Source organism: Macrosteles quadrilineatus, unplaced genomic scaffold (genome assembly GCF_028750875.1).
Source record: "Macrosteles quadrilineatus isolate MER2022 unplaced genomic scaffold, UCM_ALF_1.0 Scaffold_9__3_contigs__length_116548681, whole genome shotgun sequence".
NCBI lineage: Eukaryota > Metazoa > Arthropoda > Insecta > Hemiptera > Cicadellidae > Macrosteles > Macrosteles quadrilineatus.
This window is the reverse complement of record NW_026542602.1, coordinates 50,371,240-50,389,877: the sequence shown is the minus strand read 5'-3', so window position 1 is coordinate 50,389,877 and position 18,638 is coordinate 50,371,240. Positions and strand designations below refer to the sequence as shown.

Here is an 18,638-nt window from a genome sequence, read left to right as displayed (position 1 = left end):
TCATACCCTTTGGGTTTGATTTTCAAGACTTTAAATTCCAATAACAGCCTGTTAGTATGGTGATGTATAATACCAGTTGTATATTAGCTGTCGGTCGCAGTCTATCGCGAGTGGGTTGTTATCAGTAGTTGGATAGCGACCTCCTTCCGGCGGTCCCCTCAAGTCTCTGTCTAATGAAGTAATTTATTTCAACACAATTAATATTAGCTACATCACAAAATAAGCAACAATTAATTAATGACTCAATACTGCAATAAGCAAGATGCCTAGGCTTTACAAGAACATGATTATATTCTAGTAAAGTCAACAAATAATATACTGTATGCTAAATACCAAATTTCACGCATAAAATCTTAGAATATAATTGATACATTTTGTTTATTTACATTTTCAATTACATTAAATTTATTTGTATATATATATATACATATTAATATATTTTCAAAAGCAAAAAGTTTAAAATTAAGGTTAATCATTGGCAATTAATAAAGTGCGTACAAAATGGTTTCATGTCCATACATATTACATCTACCACATTAATATAGTAACATAAGGGTACACCCTTTTTATTTCGTATACAAAGTACATCAGCAACCCTATTTCATGAATACTAAAATAACAAAATCAAAATATATAAATATCAACGCATATATATATTTGAATTTTCAGTTAGGCACTAGAGTATCTCATGGTTTTGAGCGAGTGTGGGTGCCTTATCAAACCCTCTTCCTAACGCCTCCGCAAGTCACTCCCTAACCAGCACTACTTGTCCTCAGTTGCTCCTAGTCCTTGCCCGTGTTTGACTGTCATCATGCCTCTTGTAGAGCTTGGCGTAGATTGCTACACCCGCGTACCTCCGAACACTGAGCCGGAGTGGGTACACGTAGTCATATCACTAGACACTGAGACTTTGGCTGTCCGTCGATACATCTATCCACTGGGAATCAGAGCAAACCCAAGTCCTCCATGTGCAGCTGGAACCAGAGCCAACTCAAGTCCTCCGGGTGCAGCTGGGTATCTCCCTCTCTCGGTAATCCGCTGCAATGCTCCATCTTCAGCGTTTCCGGTGGTGCCCATCCCTGGAATAGGCCGTGGTCGGCCGCGGTCAGCACCAACTTCTGCTGGGGCTCCTCATGCTCCAAGGTTCGTGCGCGTTCCATTTCCAGCACGCTCATCAGCTGCTCCAAGCCCGCCCCGACGGCCTCCTCCGTCCTCAGAGCCACCGCAGGAGTACGACTACGTGACACTGCCAGATTCTCCACCAGAAGCAGATCTACCTGCGCAACACCCACGGAGCCCAAGCCACTCATGCTGTCCCCAGTTGTGAACCACCAGGTATGTGCCTTTAACTCAAACATTCATAATATAATGTCTTTATGAAGAAATGGTATGTGACCATGTGCGAGGCATATTTGTGGTCACATGACTCCAACAGAGCATATATTTACATCCATTTGACTAGACTTTACACTCAGTATCACGTAAAAAAAAGGCAAGTTATTTTCATAAGTAAACTGAATAGAGTGAGTATTTCCATACTCGATACTCATGGTAAAGAATGATCATTTTTCAGTAATTCTCTCCCATTTTTAACTGCCCTCCACCTCTGTGTTCACCTTACATTTATTTATCTAATTAATATTATAAGCAATGGTCTTTGTTCACACTACACACGAGTAAAATTAAGATGTCTACAGCTAATAGTAAGAATTTAAAAAAATACTTATAATCGAGTAATGTCCTGTACACAAACGTTAAATGTTTCAAAATACGCTAAACAAGGTAACTTATTACCCACGCTAATATGGTTGGTTCAAAATGTCCCATTATCATTGCACAAAACTCATCATTCTTCTAACACAAAATCATACAATAAAATCGATATGTTATGGTCAAACAATTGTGAACACTATTAATACATTTCTAATATATATACAGTTGAGTGTCTAATTTTAATATATAATATTGAAAAATATCTGGAAAGTAAAGTATATATATATATATATATATATTTAATGTTTACTAATATGAGACATAATTCTTAGGAGACCTCATAATTCATTCCTCTACATAATTACCCTCTCTACCACAATGTCGTCATATCTCGGACCAGATTACACATATAATAGTAATTTTGTCAACTTAAACTTCCTAATAGTTTATTGTTATGACTATTGTCTAGCGCGCGCTCTTGTGTTATATGCGGGACCTCCTAACTCATCTGGTGGTAATACAGGTTCCACGGGTGGTTCCCAATCAACATCACGGTGATCATCCGGGGGTTCGTACATGCTGTCATCCGATTCAAATTCGACCGGTTCAATTTCATGGACAACGTCATCAATGAAGTTGTCCTCTACTACAATCGGTCCATCAACCCAATTTAACTCCCCGGGTACGACACCATCGGCCTCTGGCGCGTCATCACCCGTGACGTCGTCGCTTATCTCAGCTGGAACAGCTGTGGCCTGTACCACCTCGTTATCAGCCACGGCGCGTGCCTTATCAGTCAGCTGAGTGTTCCGACACTTCTTTAACCTATTAACATGTAGATTTACTGTCCGTCCATTTATGTCTATTTTGTAAACTAATTCACTTAACTGTCCAACCACCTCGTGAGGTCCTGACCAATAGCGTTTGAACTTAGACTGTGGGCCCTTTTTGATGTCGGGATGATAAACATAAACAAAGTCGCCTACAGTAAATGTTATCAACCGAGTATTTTTATCATAGTGCTCTTTGTTTCTTAGCCGCGCCTCTTCAGTATATTTTGCAGCTAGATCGTTAGCCTCCCGAATTTTATCAGCTAATTCCTCCACTGGAGTTCCCTTGTCACCTGAGAAATCGTAGTCGTCGTCAGCTGGTAGTCGCATCTCACGACCATACATAAGATAAAATGGCGTGTTCTTTGTCACCGGATGTTTGGCATTCCTCAGTGCCATGAGTACGTAAGGAATAAATGTGTCCCAGTTTCTACTATCTTTATTTACATAATGAGACACCATGGCAGCTATGGTTTGATGCTGACGCTCACATAACCCGTTACTCATCGGATGCATCACGGTAGTCTGTAATTTAGAAATTTTCAATAACTTACATACCTCTTTAAACAATTTTGAAAGAAAATTAGATCCACAATCAGTTAATAGGTACTTTGGAACCCCTAAATGAGCAATTATATTCGTGACAAACGCTTTTGCTACAGTTTCTGCAGTTTGATCCGGAATAGCTATGGCCTCTACCCAACGGGTTGCAGAATCAATGAAAGATAAAAGATACCGATTTCCTGATTTTGACACAACAAGTGGACCAACAATGTCCATACTAACTAATTGCATCGGTACTCTAACAGTATCAAAAATACCCATGGGTGCGGTATAACGCCTGCCAGGTTTCCGTAAGTTACATGAATGACACTGACTAACATACTCTGTGACGTCCTTGTTTATGGTTGGCCAATAATATCGTGCTTTGACTGTATCTAGGGTGCGTTTGATACCTTGGTGACCACTAAACACACAATCATGGTGTGTCTCTAATACTTTTGCTATCATTCCCCTCGGTACAACAAGTCGGTTTCCGGTATCGGACTTTTGATACAATAACCCATCCAGGTCATGGATAAAGTTGTTCTCTTCCCCAGTTTTAATTTGCTTTGAGACCTCCCTGCAAAACATATCCGTCCCCTGTCCCTGCAGGACAGCATCCCGTGACCATATAGGTCTACAGATAGTTCTGATCCGTGATAGCGCATCAGCTGCCTGATTCAGGTTACCCTTCCTGTGCTCAATTTCGAAGTCAAACTCGGATAATTTCAAAGCCCATCGAGTAAGCCTACTGTTCGGGTCCTTTAACGAAAATATCCATTTTATTGCGGCACAATCGGTTCTTAAGGTGAACTTGTTACCGTAAAGATAACATCGCCACACCTTAGTTAATATTACCACGGCAAGCAATTCCCTTTCAGTTGCGCCATAATTTTGTTCAGATTTGGAAATAGATTTAGAATAGTAGGCCACTGGCCTCTCTCCATCCTCATATTGTTGACTCAATATGCCGCCAATACAATACAAGCTTGCATCGCTTGTAACCAGAAATGGCTTATCAAATTGTGGAAACGCTAAAACTGGTGGTGTGGTGAGTGCCTGCTTTAAGGACTGGAAAGCCTCTTGCTGCTGATCACCCCACTCAAACTTTTTATCTTTACGCGTTAAATCAGTTAGTGGTTTAGCTAATTTGGAAAATCCCCCAACAAAGCGTCTGTAAAATGAACAAAGTCCTATAAATGAGCGTACGTCCTTGACGTTGCGCGGAACGGGATAGTTCACTACGGCGCTAATCTTATCTGCTTCCGGTCTCACTCCATCGGAACCGATAACATGACCCAAGTAATGTACCTCCTTATGAGCAAATACGCATTTCTCTGGTTGGCAAACCAAGTTCGCCTCCCTCAACCGATTAAATACTTCCCTCAATCTACTGGCATGCTCCTCAATGGTTCGCCCATAAATTAGCACATCATCGAGGTACACGAGAGCACCTACACCTTTTAGGCCTGTTAATACCGAGTCCATAACTCGTTGAAAAGTTAGAGGGGCTGTACTTAATCCAAACGGTAACCGCTTAAACTGGTAAAGTCCCTCCTCTGTCACGAATGCGGTCTTGGGTCTATCCTCTTTTGCCACCTTTATCTGCCAATACCCGCTCATTAAGTCACACACGGAAAAGTATTTACAGCTGCCAAGGGAATCCAGTGTGGTTTGAATGTTAGGTAATGGATATCTATCCATGCGAGAAATGGAATTAAGACCACGATAATCTACACATAGCCTAAATTTAGGTTTATAATCAGGCCCAGCATCGACTGGACGCTTCTTGAGGCACAAAACAATTGGAAAACTCCAAGCACTATCGCTTGGTTCAATTATGTCCTTATCTAACATGTCTTGGATTTGTTCCCTAACAATTTCTTTCTGTACATGGGGTAGTCGATACGGTCGCCTCCTTATTGGTGGAGCGTCACCTGTATAGATATTGTGTTCGATTTTGCTAGTACATCCTAGAGCCCTCTTACCGTCATAGAATATATCTTTAAATTCGCACAAAACAGACTTAATTACCTCTTTTTCCTTCCCTTCCAAATGCGCCACTTTTCTTTCAATAAGTTCGTCTACATCAATTACACCCTTACCTAAAACTGCAACTAGAGCATTTGACCTTTCGATCTCGGAGTTATCCACGGACTCCTGAATACTTCCGGTTACAGCCCATTGCGAGGTCGGACCGAGCTCCCGTGCTGAAGCGTCGACGCCTACCTCGTGGTAATTCGTATTTCGGCTGGGAAGGATGAGCTCTCTGCTCCATCCCTGCTCCCTAACTGTACAAATATTTGAAAAACCCTCCAAGTTTTCCACCGGGGTTGCTATGGCCACTTGCGTCCCCTTCTCTAGCGCTAATACTTCCTTACTGGAATTCAACATATGTATAGCTACACAATACGTCATGACATTGCCTTTAACACCTTGTTTCTCTATAACTTTACTAACCACATGCGCGCCCTGTATTCCTGAAACATCACTTTCAATCGGCTGAACATATACCATGTCCGGAATTACAGCTCCACGGCTGCTCGCAAAAGGCTTTAATACGGCCCTAATCTGAAACTCACTTTCCGGGTCCAAACTCAACCTCTCCGGTACTACCACTTGCCACACGACTCCATCTGGCAGGGGAGGGTTCGCGACGTCCTCCCGCACCATCACGTCATCCTCTTCACACCGTTCGTCCCCGAAAGTGATACAGTCTTTCTTAAGGTCTATAACTACGCCAATTTGTCTTAAAATGTCTAATCCTAAAATACCTCCATAAGGAATCTCCATATTACAAACTCTAAACACAATTGGAAAGAACCTATCCCCCATGTTAATAACCATCTTTTGAATTCCTATTATATTTAGACTACTCCCTGTGTGGCTAAGCCATAAGACTGTACATAACAAATGTTTTTATTTTCATATGCTTTATAACACAGATGATATTTTGTTGATGATTGTAAATAAACTAATACTAAAGAAAGAAAGTTGATACAATTTTAACTCTTTTTTTATTCTACATTTATTAACTTAAAACTTATTTTAAAGCAGGAAAACCAAACATAACTTTACTTATCCACGGATATCACTATATGGTAGCAGAGCGTGGTTTCCTGCTTTAACTTTTTACAACTTTCTAAACTTAACTTCTTTACTCAAAATTTTTACAACTTCCAACTTTGAACTTCACTTTCCCAAATAACTAAGAATGACTTCAAGATGGGACCTTCGATTGAAATCTGCCTTACTACGACTGAAGACTTATACTACTGATACAAATGCATTCTTGGAGACTACAGACTTAACAGAACTACAACTTCAAACACGACTACGGACTTTGACAAGCTTTGTAAAGAGAGTGGAAGAAATTCAAAAACGTTTGGACACCGAGCCTATTACTGAAGATGGACAAACTGAAGGACCCACCATAGAGGACGACTTCATAAATACTATGATGGACTGTGAGGAGGTGCTTGCACAGCTTACGGTAAGACTAGATATTTCTCAAACTAATAAGTCACAGGCAACAGTGCCTGATACGTCTACCGTTCAGCCAATACCAACTATACAGCACCAGTATGTTCAACTACCAAAGTTGGTATTACCAACCTTCCAAGGGGACATGCTACGGTGGCAGGAGTTTTGGGATAGTTTTGAGTCTGCCATTCATAGCCACCCCACACTCAGTAACGTTGACAAATTTAACTATTTGATTGCACAATTAAAAGGTGACGCTAAACGTTGCATCGCTGGACTCCCCATTACAGATCTAAACTATGATATTGCTATTACCTTGTTGAAAGACAGATTTGCTAAGAAACAGGTAATAGTGAATTCTCATTACTGTGCCTTGAGGGATATGCCACCTATCAAGTCCAGTGACACGGTAACACTAAGGCGAGGATTTGACAACATTGAGAAACATATGCGTTGTCTTCAAGCCTTAGGTGAAGACGTTACTTCTAACTACTTTGTTTCTCAAATTTTCAGTAAGCTGCCCTATGAAATTGTTTTGAAAGTTGAAGAAATGAATATTTCTGGGGAATTGGATGTTAAAACTTTGTGCAAATTTGTAAATAACTTAATTTCGATTCGGGAGAAAGCAGAGCAACTGACGACCTCAACACCTAGCACTTCATCTTACTCTAATAGTTTTGTTACTGTTCCCAATCCACAGGCGGACACTAAGAGGTTGACAACTACCCACTCACTCGTGGGAAACGATAAATTAAATTGTATTTTTTGTGAAGGAACACATTGGAATGACCAATGTACAAAATATCAATCTGCTGAGGCACGTAAGAAAGCAATTCAAGGTAGGTGCTACGTATGTTTAAGTAAGGGACACACTGTGAAATTTTGTAAATCACATAAAAGGTGTGTTTACTGTAAACAGCAGAATAATCACAATAGAAGCTTATGTACCAAACAGTTTCCTACAGACCAAATTTCTAGAAACACCATCAAAGTAGACACCCGATCAACTAATCATGCCAAAGCTTTGCCTGCAAGTAACTTCAACCCGAGCAAGGTACCTATAAATACCGAAGAGTCTGCTTTAATTTCTATGTCGGAGAGTGTTATTCTTCAAACTGCAACTATTACTTTGCGTAATGCTGATACTAAACAAGAAACGCGTTGTGGTGTTCTTTTTGATAGTGGTAGTCAGAGGTCTTATGTGTCCAAAGGTTTGGCTTCTAAACTGAGTTTGAATAGTAAATATTGTCAATCATTGTCTTTATTTACGTTCGGCAACCGTGAATCTAAAACTGTTGAGACTCAAGTAACAGATGTTCAATTACTGCTGAACGATGACACATGTATGGATATTTTAGTAAACATTGTTCCACATATCACTGGGAAGGTAGTTTCTAGTACCAATATCAACTTAAATACAATTGCTTCCTCCTATCCCAAATTAAAGTTAGCAGACTAGTGCAGTAGAAATAATCTAAAATATAGCTGAAGGTGGAACTAATTGCAACACAAATGATTCTTGCTGTGAATGGTAGGTAGTATGCTTCTAATCAACATACTAAAAATATACATCCGTACTGTGGCGCAAAATACGTTTTTTGGCCGCCATCTTGAAAAAAGTGTCAAAATTTTAATATTCGTAAAAATAACTTTTTTTGTATCAAATTATAGGAAATTTAATGCTGAAAAATGTTATAATAGTGGTTATAAGCACTATTTAGAAATACGATCGTAGTACAAAATATCCCCGCCGCAGCAAACCTGCAGACTAAACGAATTTCCAATTGTCTTAATTGATTTTCAATTAAATCTAGTAATTCAGTTTTAAAAATCTTTGTAGAACTAAATCTAGAGTTCTACTGGACCGATTTTATAACCTTATGGTTTATTGAAAAAGAAATCGTGTAGATTTTCAAATAATTATTTAAGTTTGATTTTTTAAGATTTGCTAGGTGAAACCCGTCAACGTCGAAAATTAGTTTAGGTACTGTTGAGTTTGCAAGTAAGATCTTTATAACTATAAATCGATGATAGATAACTCCATTTTTAAACAATTTGGGTCGTTTATAATTTAGCGTGTGCTTTAGGTACGTCCAATCTCAATAATCAATAATTCCAATGGAATCTGGTATTTCACTGAAGATTTTTAGATAAAAACATATAGGATAATGTAACTGCTAGAATACATTTTTAATTGAAGTAAAAATTGAAAAAATCCAATTTAATTGTTTTTGTAGGGTTATACATTTGATAGATTAATGATGACAAATATGTGCTTGCATAGCTTTGAGACCAAAATTATGAAAATCGGTCCGGTAGAAGAGCCAAACGAACTCGAAAAAAAAAACCAATTTAACTCCCGTAAGTAATGTTCAGGGAGGCAGTTTGTGCATAGCTCAAAATATACGTCAAAATGAGTGCTGATGCTTAATAGCAAATCTATGGTGCGTCTATAGCTTTAGTTTAAAGCCGAATTTACACTATGTAGCAAAACCTGCTATATAACTTTTGCTATATAACATTGCTTTATAACTTTTGCTGTATGAAATATTTACAAACAATTTTAGTGATTCTGGTGCTTGTGCTATATGCTATATATAGCACAACCGCATTCGCATTCCGTATCGAAATGTGCGCTGAAGAGACATTGTTCGTGGCAGCTATCGTGGTGATCTTGGAAGTCAGAAAGACAGACAGGAGCGAAGATTTTAGCAAGTTTTAGGTTTGACCGCTTCTTGCTTCGAGAAATAAGTACACTGTAGCAGATTTATTACGGGACCTTAATGATGATGAATACCTTACAATCCATAATTAAAACACTAAATAAGGCGACGGTAACTTCAAAAACGTTTTACGTATGATCACAACGCCGGTTGTCCACGGAACAGTTCAATTAAGTTTATAATATCAATAGCCCCGATAATATCATCCCGATCCTAGGCACTGCCACTTTCCGTTTCCAGTCCTTCCATTGTAAACAAAGATCGCTGAGCAAAACCGTTCAGCGCTACAAATAGCAGATGCTAGACGAAAAATATATGTATATCATTGCTACATATGGCAATGTTAGATGTAGCACGTATTTCTTTTGATATTTACCGACTCCCGATGGATAGCACAATTTTAGCTATATATAGCAGGATCTGCTACATATAGCAGTGTTATATAGCACTTTTGTAAAGTTACTTTTTCTACTTCTAGCAAATGTTATATAACATTGCTAGATGTTACACAAATCTGCAATGTAGCAGGTTTAGCTACATAGTGTAAACCCGGCTTTAAGGCCAAAATTATGAAAATCGGTCTGGTAGAGCTAACCCGACTCGGAAAAGAAAAACCAATTATTTTTATAGATGGCAATAATTGATTTACCAGTATGCATAATCTAACCATACGAAAAATGAGTTGATAATTTAACAGCTTATTGTTATATTGTTATTTAATTAAATTTTCTTTGATTAAATATTGTTGTTAACAATTTGCATTTGTGTTTAAAGTGTGTTTCTTATGTTAAGTGTGTGATTCTAATGTTATGAGCTTAATATGTACCAAATATTAGCGAGTAAAGTGGTGTATGGATTTCATAACCATTATTTTACTAGAGACCGTTGCATTTATTTAACCACAATGGGCTCTGTTGCTAGTCTATTAAATAAATAACATTAGGTTTAACGAAACGAGTACCAAGGTTTGCTGCTACAAGGAAACCAATTAAGTGTGTTTTAGTAAAATATTAATTGTTTAGTATAAAATAAAAAAATCTTCAAAGTTTTATCAAAATATATCCATAAACAAGGAAACTACAACTTTTTACCATATTCTCCATAAGAATAACATGGGGATTTTAAATTTCCAATTTTTGGAATTTTCCCCGTTACCAATAATTGTACAAAACCCCTTTGATATACTTAACTATTTGTTTTTTAAGCTCTTTAGAGAGAAATTGGGAAATTATACGTTTTAAGGGTCAAAAATGAAAAAAAACAAATTTTAAAAGTATAAAATATCTTATAAATAAAAAAAAAATTTCAAATGCCACGTTTTTAAACGCACTTTTTTTCGCCCATAGTGCATCACTGTTAACAGTATATTTTAAATTCAACCATTATATTCTTTTCCAGCATGAAATGTTCTAAAATTTTATACCAAACCAGATTTTTTAACAATAATTTAAAATTTTACACTTTTTTTAAATGGCGACCAAAAAACCGTATGTTGCGTAACAGTACAAATGTATATTTTTAGTATGTTTTTTATAATTGTATTACCTACCATTTCTAACTGGAATAATTTCTGTTGCAATTAGTTCCACCTCAAACCCTATTTCTACTGCACTAGACGGCCAGTTTACTTCACAAAATATTGATCTATTAATAGGGAACGATTATTATTTTGATATCATTCAGGGTCAGAAGATAGAAATTTCACCAGGCTTATTCTTAGTGAATAGCAAATTTGGTTGGATCGTAACTGGTAGGCATAACGATAACAATGATCATTTCCCTCTGATGTACGAGTCATCTTTTCTTACTCTAGTAAAACCCAACAACCTATTTCCTAGGTCACCACAAACTTTAAAGCCAGATATCAATATTTGTGAAGGTGACGACATCAAAAACTTGTGGCAATTAGAGACTATTGGTATTAAGGATGACCCACACGTGAAAGATGATGACATCGCATTGATTAAATTTAATGAGACTGTTAAATTTGAGAATGGTCGTTATTCAGTTTCCTGGCCTTGGAAAGATTATCCTCCAAATTTACCCACAAACTACAATCTTTCTCTCGGTCGTTTGAAATCTTTAACAGATAGACTTTCAGACAAACATAATCTTCTATGTGAATACGACTCGGTAATTCAAACCCAATTGAAAGACGGTATAATCGAACGAGTGAGTTTTTCAGACAGAAACGATGGAGTCCTTCACTATATACCTCATCACCCTATTATCACTGAGTCGAAAACCTCAACTAAACTTAGGATAGTGTATGACGCGTCAGCCAAAACCAGAAAAGGCAACAATAGTCTTAATGATTGTCTTTACCGTGGACCTGTAATTTTGGAAAACCTATGTAGTTTACTTTTACGTTTTAGAATGAATGCTATTGGAATTATTGCTGATATTGAGAAAGCATTCCTTCAAATAAATCTTCAAACTCCAGATAGAGATGTAACTAGATTTCTGTGGCTCAAAGATCCTTTGTCAGCACCTACTAAGGATAATATTGAGGAGTATCGATTTTGTAGGGTTCCGTTTGGAATCATATCCAGTCCATTTTTACTCAGTGCTACTGTTTTTCATCATTTGTCAAATTGTGAACTTGATAATCTTAATGAAAGGTTGAAGTCTTCATTTTATGTTGATAATGTGGTTACCGGATGTGACACAGATCAAGAGGCCACAACACTATTTACAACTGCTTCTAGTTTGTTCTCTGATATTAACATGAACCTTAGATGTTGGTCTTCAAACTCAAAGACACTAATGACACAAATACCAATGGAAAAAACTACAACTGAGAATCCTACTGATGTTAATGTTCTTGGATTAAGATGGAACACCACTCTTGACAATCTTCACATAAAACCTGTTAACAATGACAGAAACAAACCTATTTCAAAAAGACAAGTTTTAAGTACTATATCATCCGTTTTTGATCCCTTAGTGTTATTATCCCCTGTAACACTGAAGGCTAAAATCTTTCTCAAACAGTTGTGGGAAGACAATTTGGATTGGGACGAATTACTAGATGAGCCTAAATGTAAAGAATGGAATATTATATGTGATGATATTATTAAAGTAACTGAAGTTTCTATTCCTCGATTCGCAGGATTACGAGCAGATCATGTAGAGCTCCATTGTTTTACGGATGCATCAAAGGATGTATATTCGTGTGCTGTGTATATCAAATTAATTAGTAAGGAGACTGTCAAAGTGACTCTCATGTTTTGTAAAAGCCATTTAACTCCAAAGTCAAAGCCGAAAATTACCCTTCCAAGACTCGAACTTTTAGGAGTGTTGATTGGAACAAGAGCATTACGTTTTGTGGAAGAATCCTTAAAATTTCCTGTTGTAAATAAGATACTGTGGACTGATTCACAATGCGTGTTACGTTGGATTAGCACAACAAAGCTGCTTCCTAAGTTTGTGGAGAGAAGAGTAATGGAGATCAAAACCAACACCGAGACGCAATTTAGATACGTTCCTACTAACGAAAAAAATGCTGAGTAGAAAAGTAAAGCTTCTACAGATGAAACTCAAAAAAGTAAAACTTAATAATTCTCTGTATGTTCCGTGGGAGTGTGGCTAAGCCATAAGACTGTACATAACAAATGTTTTTATTTTCATATGCTTTATAACACAGATGATATTTTGTTGATGATTGTAAATAAACTAATACTAAAGAAAGAAAGTTGATACAATTTTAACTCTTTTTTTATTCTACATTTATTAACTTAAAACTTATTTTAAAGCAGGAAAACCAAACATAACTTTACTTATCCACGGATATCACTATACCCTGTGACCCCTTTAGCTATGTCGTTACACGGCAGGATTGGTAATGTACTGACGCCCTCTTTTAACAACGACATCACAGCCCCAGTATCGATTAATAATGTTACCTTTTTACCATCAATTTCCCCTACTACAGTCAGGTCCCCACTGGTGGTGGAGAGGATACTAGGTACTATTATATCGTTGTTCGCTGGTCCGACAGTTGGACGCCATTTTAGGCTATCGGACCGCGCCTGTTTTCCGAATTAGTTCTCGGCTTAGTGCAGCGATTGGCAAAATGCCCTTTTTCTTTGCAATTAAAGCATTCAACCTCCGATAACGGACGTCTAGAAACCAAACCCTCATTGACCCCTTCACGCCCTCTACCTACATTGTGAGACACAGAACCATAAGTTCGTCCTCTGTTACCGCCCTGTCCTTGTGATGGACCCGTATGAGAATACTGGCCACGCCCCCGAAAACTCTGACCTGGCCCATAGTTCGTACTCCTGTCATATCTACCTCCATCAGCAGTATTACCACCCTGTCTGGGAGCCCTACAGTCACGAGCCATATGACCTGGTCGCTTGCAATTGAAACATGTTGCCAGGGTTGAAAACACTGGTCTCGGGTCGCGCGAAGGGTGGCTTCTTTCATCCGCGGCCACCATGACTGCGTATTGGACCGCTTCTTCCCATCGCTCAGGGAATTTGTGACGAGTTACCTGTCCCGTAACCCCAGTCAACCCATGCAGAAAAGCATGCAACATTCGTTTCTCAGCCTCCTCCCTCACAATACGCTGTTCCGCCATGTCCTCCCTCGGTGTTATAGTTAGTGTGCCCAACCGCCTAATCCTATCAGCGAAAGCCTCGACACTTTCATTTTTCATCTGAACTGCGTTAGTAAGGTTGGAGTAATGATAGTGTTGGGTATGCTTCCCTGTAAACCGTTCAACAATTTCCCTTTTAAGGACTTCATACTCAACCTCGGCCCCATACCGGTCTAACAATGTGGACAAAAATGTGGAGGCAGAACCCTTAACTTTAAGCTGTAAAATCCTCACCATATTCTCCTTCGCCCATCGCCCTGTGGCGGACGCGCTCTCAAACAAACGGAAAAATTCTTTCACGGTAGGGCCTGTTCCATCACCCCTAAATACTTCGATAAGGTTCGCTACCGACAGATCGTATAGTCTTGCCGGCACCAGTGGTGCTACTGCCGGTGCAGCGGCTTGATGTGCTGCCTGAGCTAACGGTTGCCCTAATTGGTTTGCATTGTCCTCCTCATTCGCTTGCTGATTGTTGCCCCTTCCTGGTGGAAGTGGTAACGGCGGGGGTGTTCGTACCATCTTTCTCTCACGGAAAATACTAATCTGTACAAGTATTTAGTAACGCGGTGCACTGGTAGTCGTCTCGTCACTGATAAAAATACGGTCTCCGAGATAACAGGACAACGCACAGCGATAACAACCCAAGCCCACTATAGACCAGATAACTAATATAATGGCTATGACTAGACCACCGACAAAACAAACAAGATTACAACACAGTCCCATCTGACACGACTAGTCTAAGAAATCTATCACGATCTGTGTGACTTTTACACGTGATACATTAGTTTCATTCGTATAATTGGTTCGCCCACCGTTTATGTATTTTTCGATGATACGTTGTACTAAGGATCGAAGTAAGGACTCACAACCTTCTAGAATCAGGTCCGGATTTTGAATAGGCAAATAATAGATTGGATCAGACATTGAAATAAGCTCTTATTTTGATCTTGTACAAAAGAAAATTAACAAAAATATGCAAATATGAATAATGGCAAGAGCTACCCAAAACTCAAAAACCCATGAACCCATTAAATCCTTATCACCGTCATGCAGATTATAATCCTAGAAAACGTTCAAATATTAAAATCGTCTTTACGTATTCCCGTATTATTTCCCAGAATCCCGGAATGCCAGTAACTAACATTAGAACATCTTCATACAAATAAACCCTAAGACAATCCAAGTCTATGTCCCCCAAAAGGGATGCTATTTGGAGTAAATCCTCCTCAGATACTAGTTCCGCAACTACCCTAGAAATAACGTCACTTACATTAGGCAAATTCTCAAAAAGGTGTCGACTCTACCTCTTGTACTATGCCGAGAAATTCGTCCAGGAAGTTGTCCGACATTGACTACAATTTTGTTATTTGCTTCGGCACGTCATATATCACTTCGTCTTTAGATTCAAAATCAAGCCCTGAAAAAGTAACGGACTTTACATTCCCACCTGAGGCATTACTCCCTGTCGGCTGGATATGCTCGTAGTGTGCCGTAATAACAGCCGATCTAGTTCCGATCTTTGTAAAAAGTTCTGATTTAATCTCGGTTACGCTCGTTGTTCCTAACCCCGAATTCGGCGGCCGACCAAACGACCTCTTTTCCATAAAAGTTTTTGATTCACTTTTTGAGCTTTTGTTCCCCAGCTTAGCAACTTACTACCTGTCGCCTGTAAACCTGGGCAACCCACGCGGCATTACCCTTACAATATGACCAAACCGAATCAGCCTTGGATCTTATCAACACCTTTCCAGAAATTTTCCTTACATCTACCTTTTTACGGGTACAACCAAAGCTTGATCTTACCCAACGGCTATTAGCAATTATACCATCCAAAGTTAACACCCAATAATAAAATCCCGAAGGTAATTTTACTCCCACCCAAAGGTCAATTTTTACGTCCTGTCCAATGTACTTATAAAAATACTCCCTTTGAACTGACTCTAAATGCACCAAGAGTGTAGGGGGAACCCCTGTTCTTAACAAATTTCTCGATACAGACTGACTAACACTCATTGACAATCATAATACTTAATTTAATATAAAAGACCAAAGAACATTGCTTAATAATACTGCTTTGATATCTGGAAATCAAATACTAATCCACCACTTCTGACACCAATTGTTATGCCTGACCAGCATGGTTAACTAAGTTAATAGGATAAAACCAAAGAAGAAATAAAACGTTAAAGTTTCACACAAGTTTAATTTTACATTTTAAATTGAATCAAGAAATTTACACTCAAGTAAGTTCATATGCTTAAATTAGATACGCAAGTTCATCTCTAAAAGGATTAATTATTATTTAATTTCCAGAATCTTAAATACTAACATAGAAATACTACATGATAGAGAATACCTAAGTGAACCAGAAAGTGAGAGAGAGACTAGAGGGGGGAGGAATTACTTACTAGTTCGAAAGTTGATGATGGAATGATTGTCTAAAAATTATAAAAAGAGTTCTGTGACAGTTATCCCCTCTACTGTTACTTATTAATTGTATTTACCATATATGGAGTATCCTTGAAAAGGAAAGCTCTCATTGGTTGTGGGTTTGCAGGACAGTGGGGGACATCGTCACAGGAAGTACACTTCCTCGAGACGAGCGCGTGTCAGCTGATAAAATGTTTGTACAACTTTCAATAAATTTTGAAAATTAATAAAAGATTTATTTTGACTTATTATTGTTCCCTTAGACTGAATTTAATAAATATACATTGCTTAATAAATATACATTGCTCGTCATCACACATTTATATACCAATCGTTAGTTCTTCGTTAGTTCTCGATAGTTCTCCAATATTAACGTTAGTTCTCCAAAAATAAAAAAAGTTACGAGGCATACAAAGTGGGTACGCCAACTTCACAATTATAGAATTTCCAGCGGGCACACTTTTTTGAATAAAAATGCTTATATCTATATACCAATCGTGTGCTCTTCGTTAGTTCTCGATAGTTCTCCAATATTAACGTTAGTTTTCAAAAAATAAAAAAGTTACGAGGCATACAAAGTGGGTACGCCAACTTCACAATTATAGAATTTCCAGCGGGCACACTTTTTTGAATAAAAATGCTTATATCTATATACCAATCGTTAGCTCTTCGTTAGTTCTCGATAGTTCTCCAATATTAACGTTCGTTCTAAAAAAATAAAAAAGTTACGAGGCATACAAAGTGGGTACGTAAACTTTACAATCATACAATTTCCAGCGGGCACAGTTTTCTGACTATAAATGCTTATATCTATATATACAAGTGTCTACACACATGTGTTGTTTTCCCACCAACTGTTAGTTTCGAGAATGGCAAAAATATTCCTTCACTTTGATGTGTGCAAAAATACCGGCAATGAACGGAAAACTCGAGCACGAGCATTTGCTGTCATACTACTCGCGATTCGGCGAGTTGCTGTTCTCGTTCTGTACTTTGCGTTGGTACAGTCTGGAGCCGGCTAAAGGCATGGAACTTGAATAAAATCCCCTTTTTTCAAATCATTAAACTAAATTTCAATTAATATTTTATTATAATTAATTTATCATAAGATAACAATATTTATTCTCGGTATATATTAATAACCTAACACTTTTAATTTTGAACGTATTTTGAAACTGTTTAAGAACGATGCTGTGAATGTTTGAAAGAATAGTTGAGGGTACGTTTTTGAGAAAAATCGAGAACTAACGAAGAACTAACGATTGGTATATAGATATAAGCATTTATAGTCAGAAAACTGTGCCCGCTGGAAATTGTATGATTGTGAAGTTTGCGTACCCACTTTGTATGACTCGTAACTTTTTTTTATTTTTGAGAACTAACGTAAATATTGAAAAACTATCGAAAACTAACAAAGAACTAACGATTGGTATATAAATATAGACCTAAGCATTTTTATTCAAAAAAACTGTGTCCGCTGGAAATTGTATAACTGTGAAGTTAGCGTACCCACTTTGTATGCCTCGTAACTTTTTTATTTTTTGATAACTAACGTTAATATTGGAGAACTATCGAGGACTAACGAAGAACTAACGATTGGTATATAGATATAAACACTTTTAGTCAGAAAACGGTGCCCGCTGGAAATTCTATAATTGTGAAGTTGGCGTACCCACTTTGTATGCCTCGTAACTTATTTATTTTTTGAGAACTAACGTTAATATTGGAGAACTATCGAGAACTAACGAAGAACTAACGATTGGTATATAGATGTAAGCATTTTTATTCAAAAAAGTGTGCCCGCTGGAAATTCTATAATTGTGAAGTTGGCATACCCACTTTGTATGCCTCGTAACTTTTTTATTTTTGGAGAACTAACGTTAATATTGGAGAACTATCGAGAACTAACGAAGAACTAACGATTGGTAATGTAAGCATTTTTATTCAAAAAAGTGTGCCCGCTGGAAATTCTATGATTGTGAAGTTGGCGTACCCACTTTGTATGCCTCGTAACTTTTTTATTTTTTGAGAACTAACGTTAATATTGGAGAACTATCGAGAACTAACGAAGAGCACACGATTGGTATATAGATATAAGCATTTTTATTCAAAAAAGTGTGCCCGCTGGAAATTCTATAATTGTGAAGTTGGCGTACCCACTTTGTATGCCTCGTAACTTTTTTATTTTTTGAGAACTAACGTTAATATTGGAGAACTATCGAGAACTAACGAAGAACTAACGATTGGTATATAGATGTAAGCATTTTTATACAAAAAAGTGTGCCCGCTGGTAATTCTATAATTGTG

General features: G+C 37.8%; 1 protein-coding gene across 1 annotated transcript; it reads left to right on the top strand.

Moving 5' to 3' along the window:
• The first annotated feature begins 788 nt into the window (after window positions 1-788).
• LOC129002245 (uncharacterized) lies at window positions 789-16,525 on the top strand. The gene is made up of 2 exons (XM_054429909.1): window positions 789-1,335; window positions 16,459-16,525. Exons 1-2 carry the CDS (start codon window positions 967-969, stop codon window positions 16,516-16,518), a joined length of 429 nt encoding a protein of 142 aa, XP_054285884.1. The 5' UTR covers window positions 789-966; the 3' UTR covers window positions 16,519-16,525.
• Window positions 16,526-18,638: the final 2,113 nt, after the last annotated feature.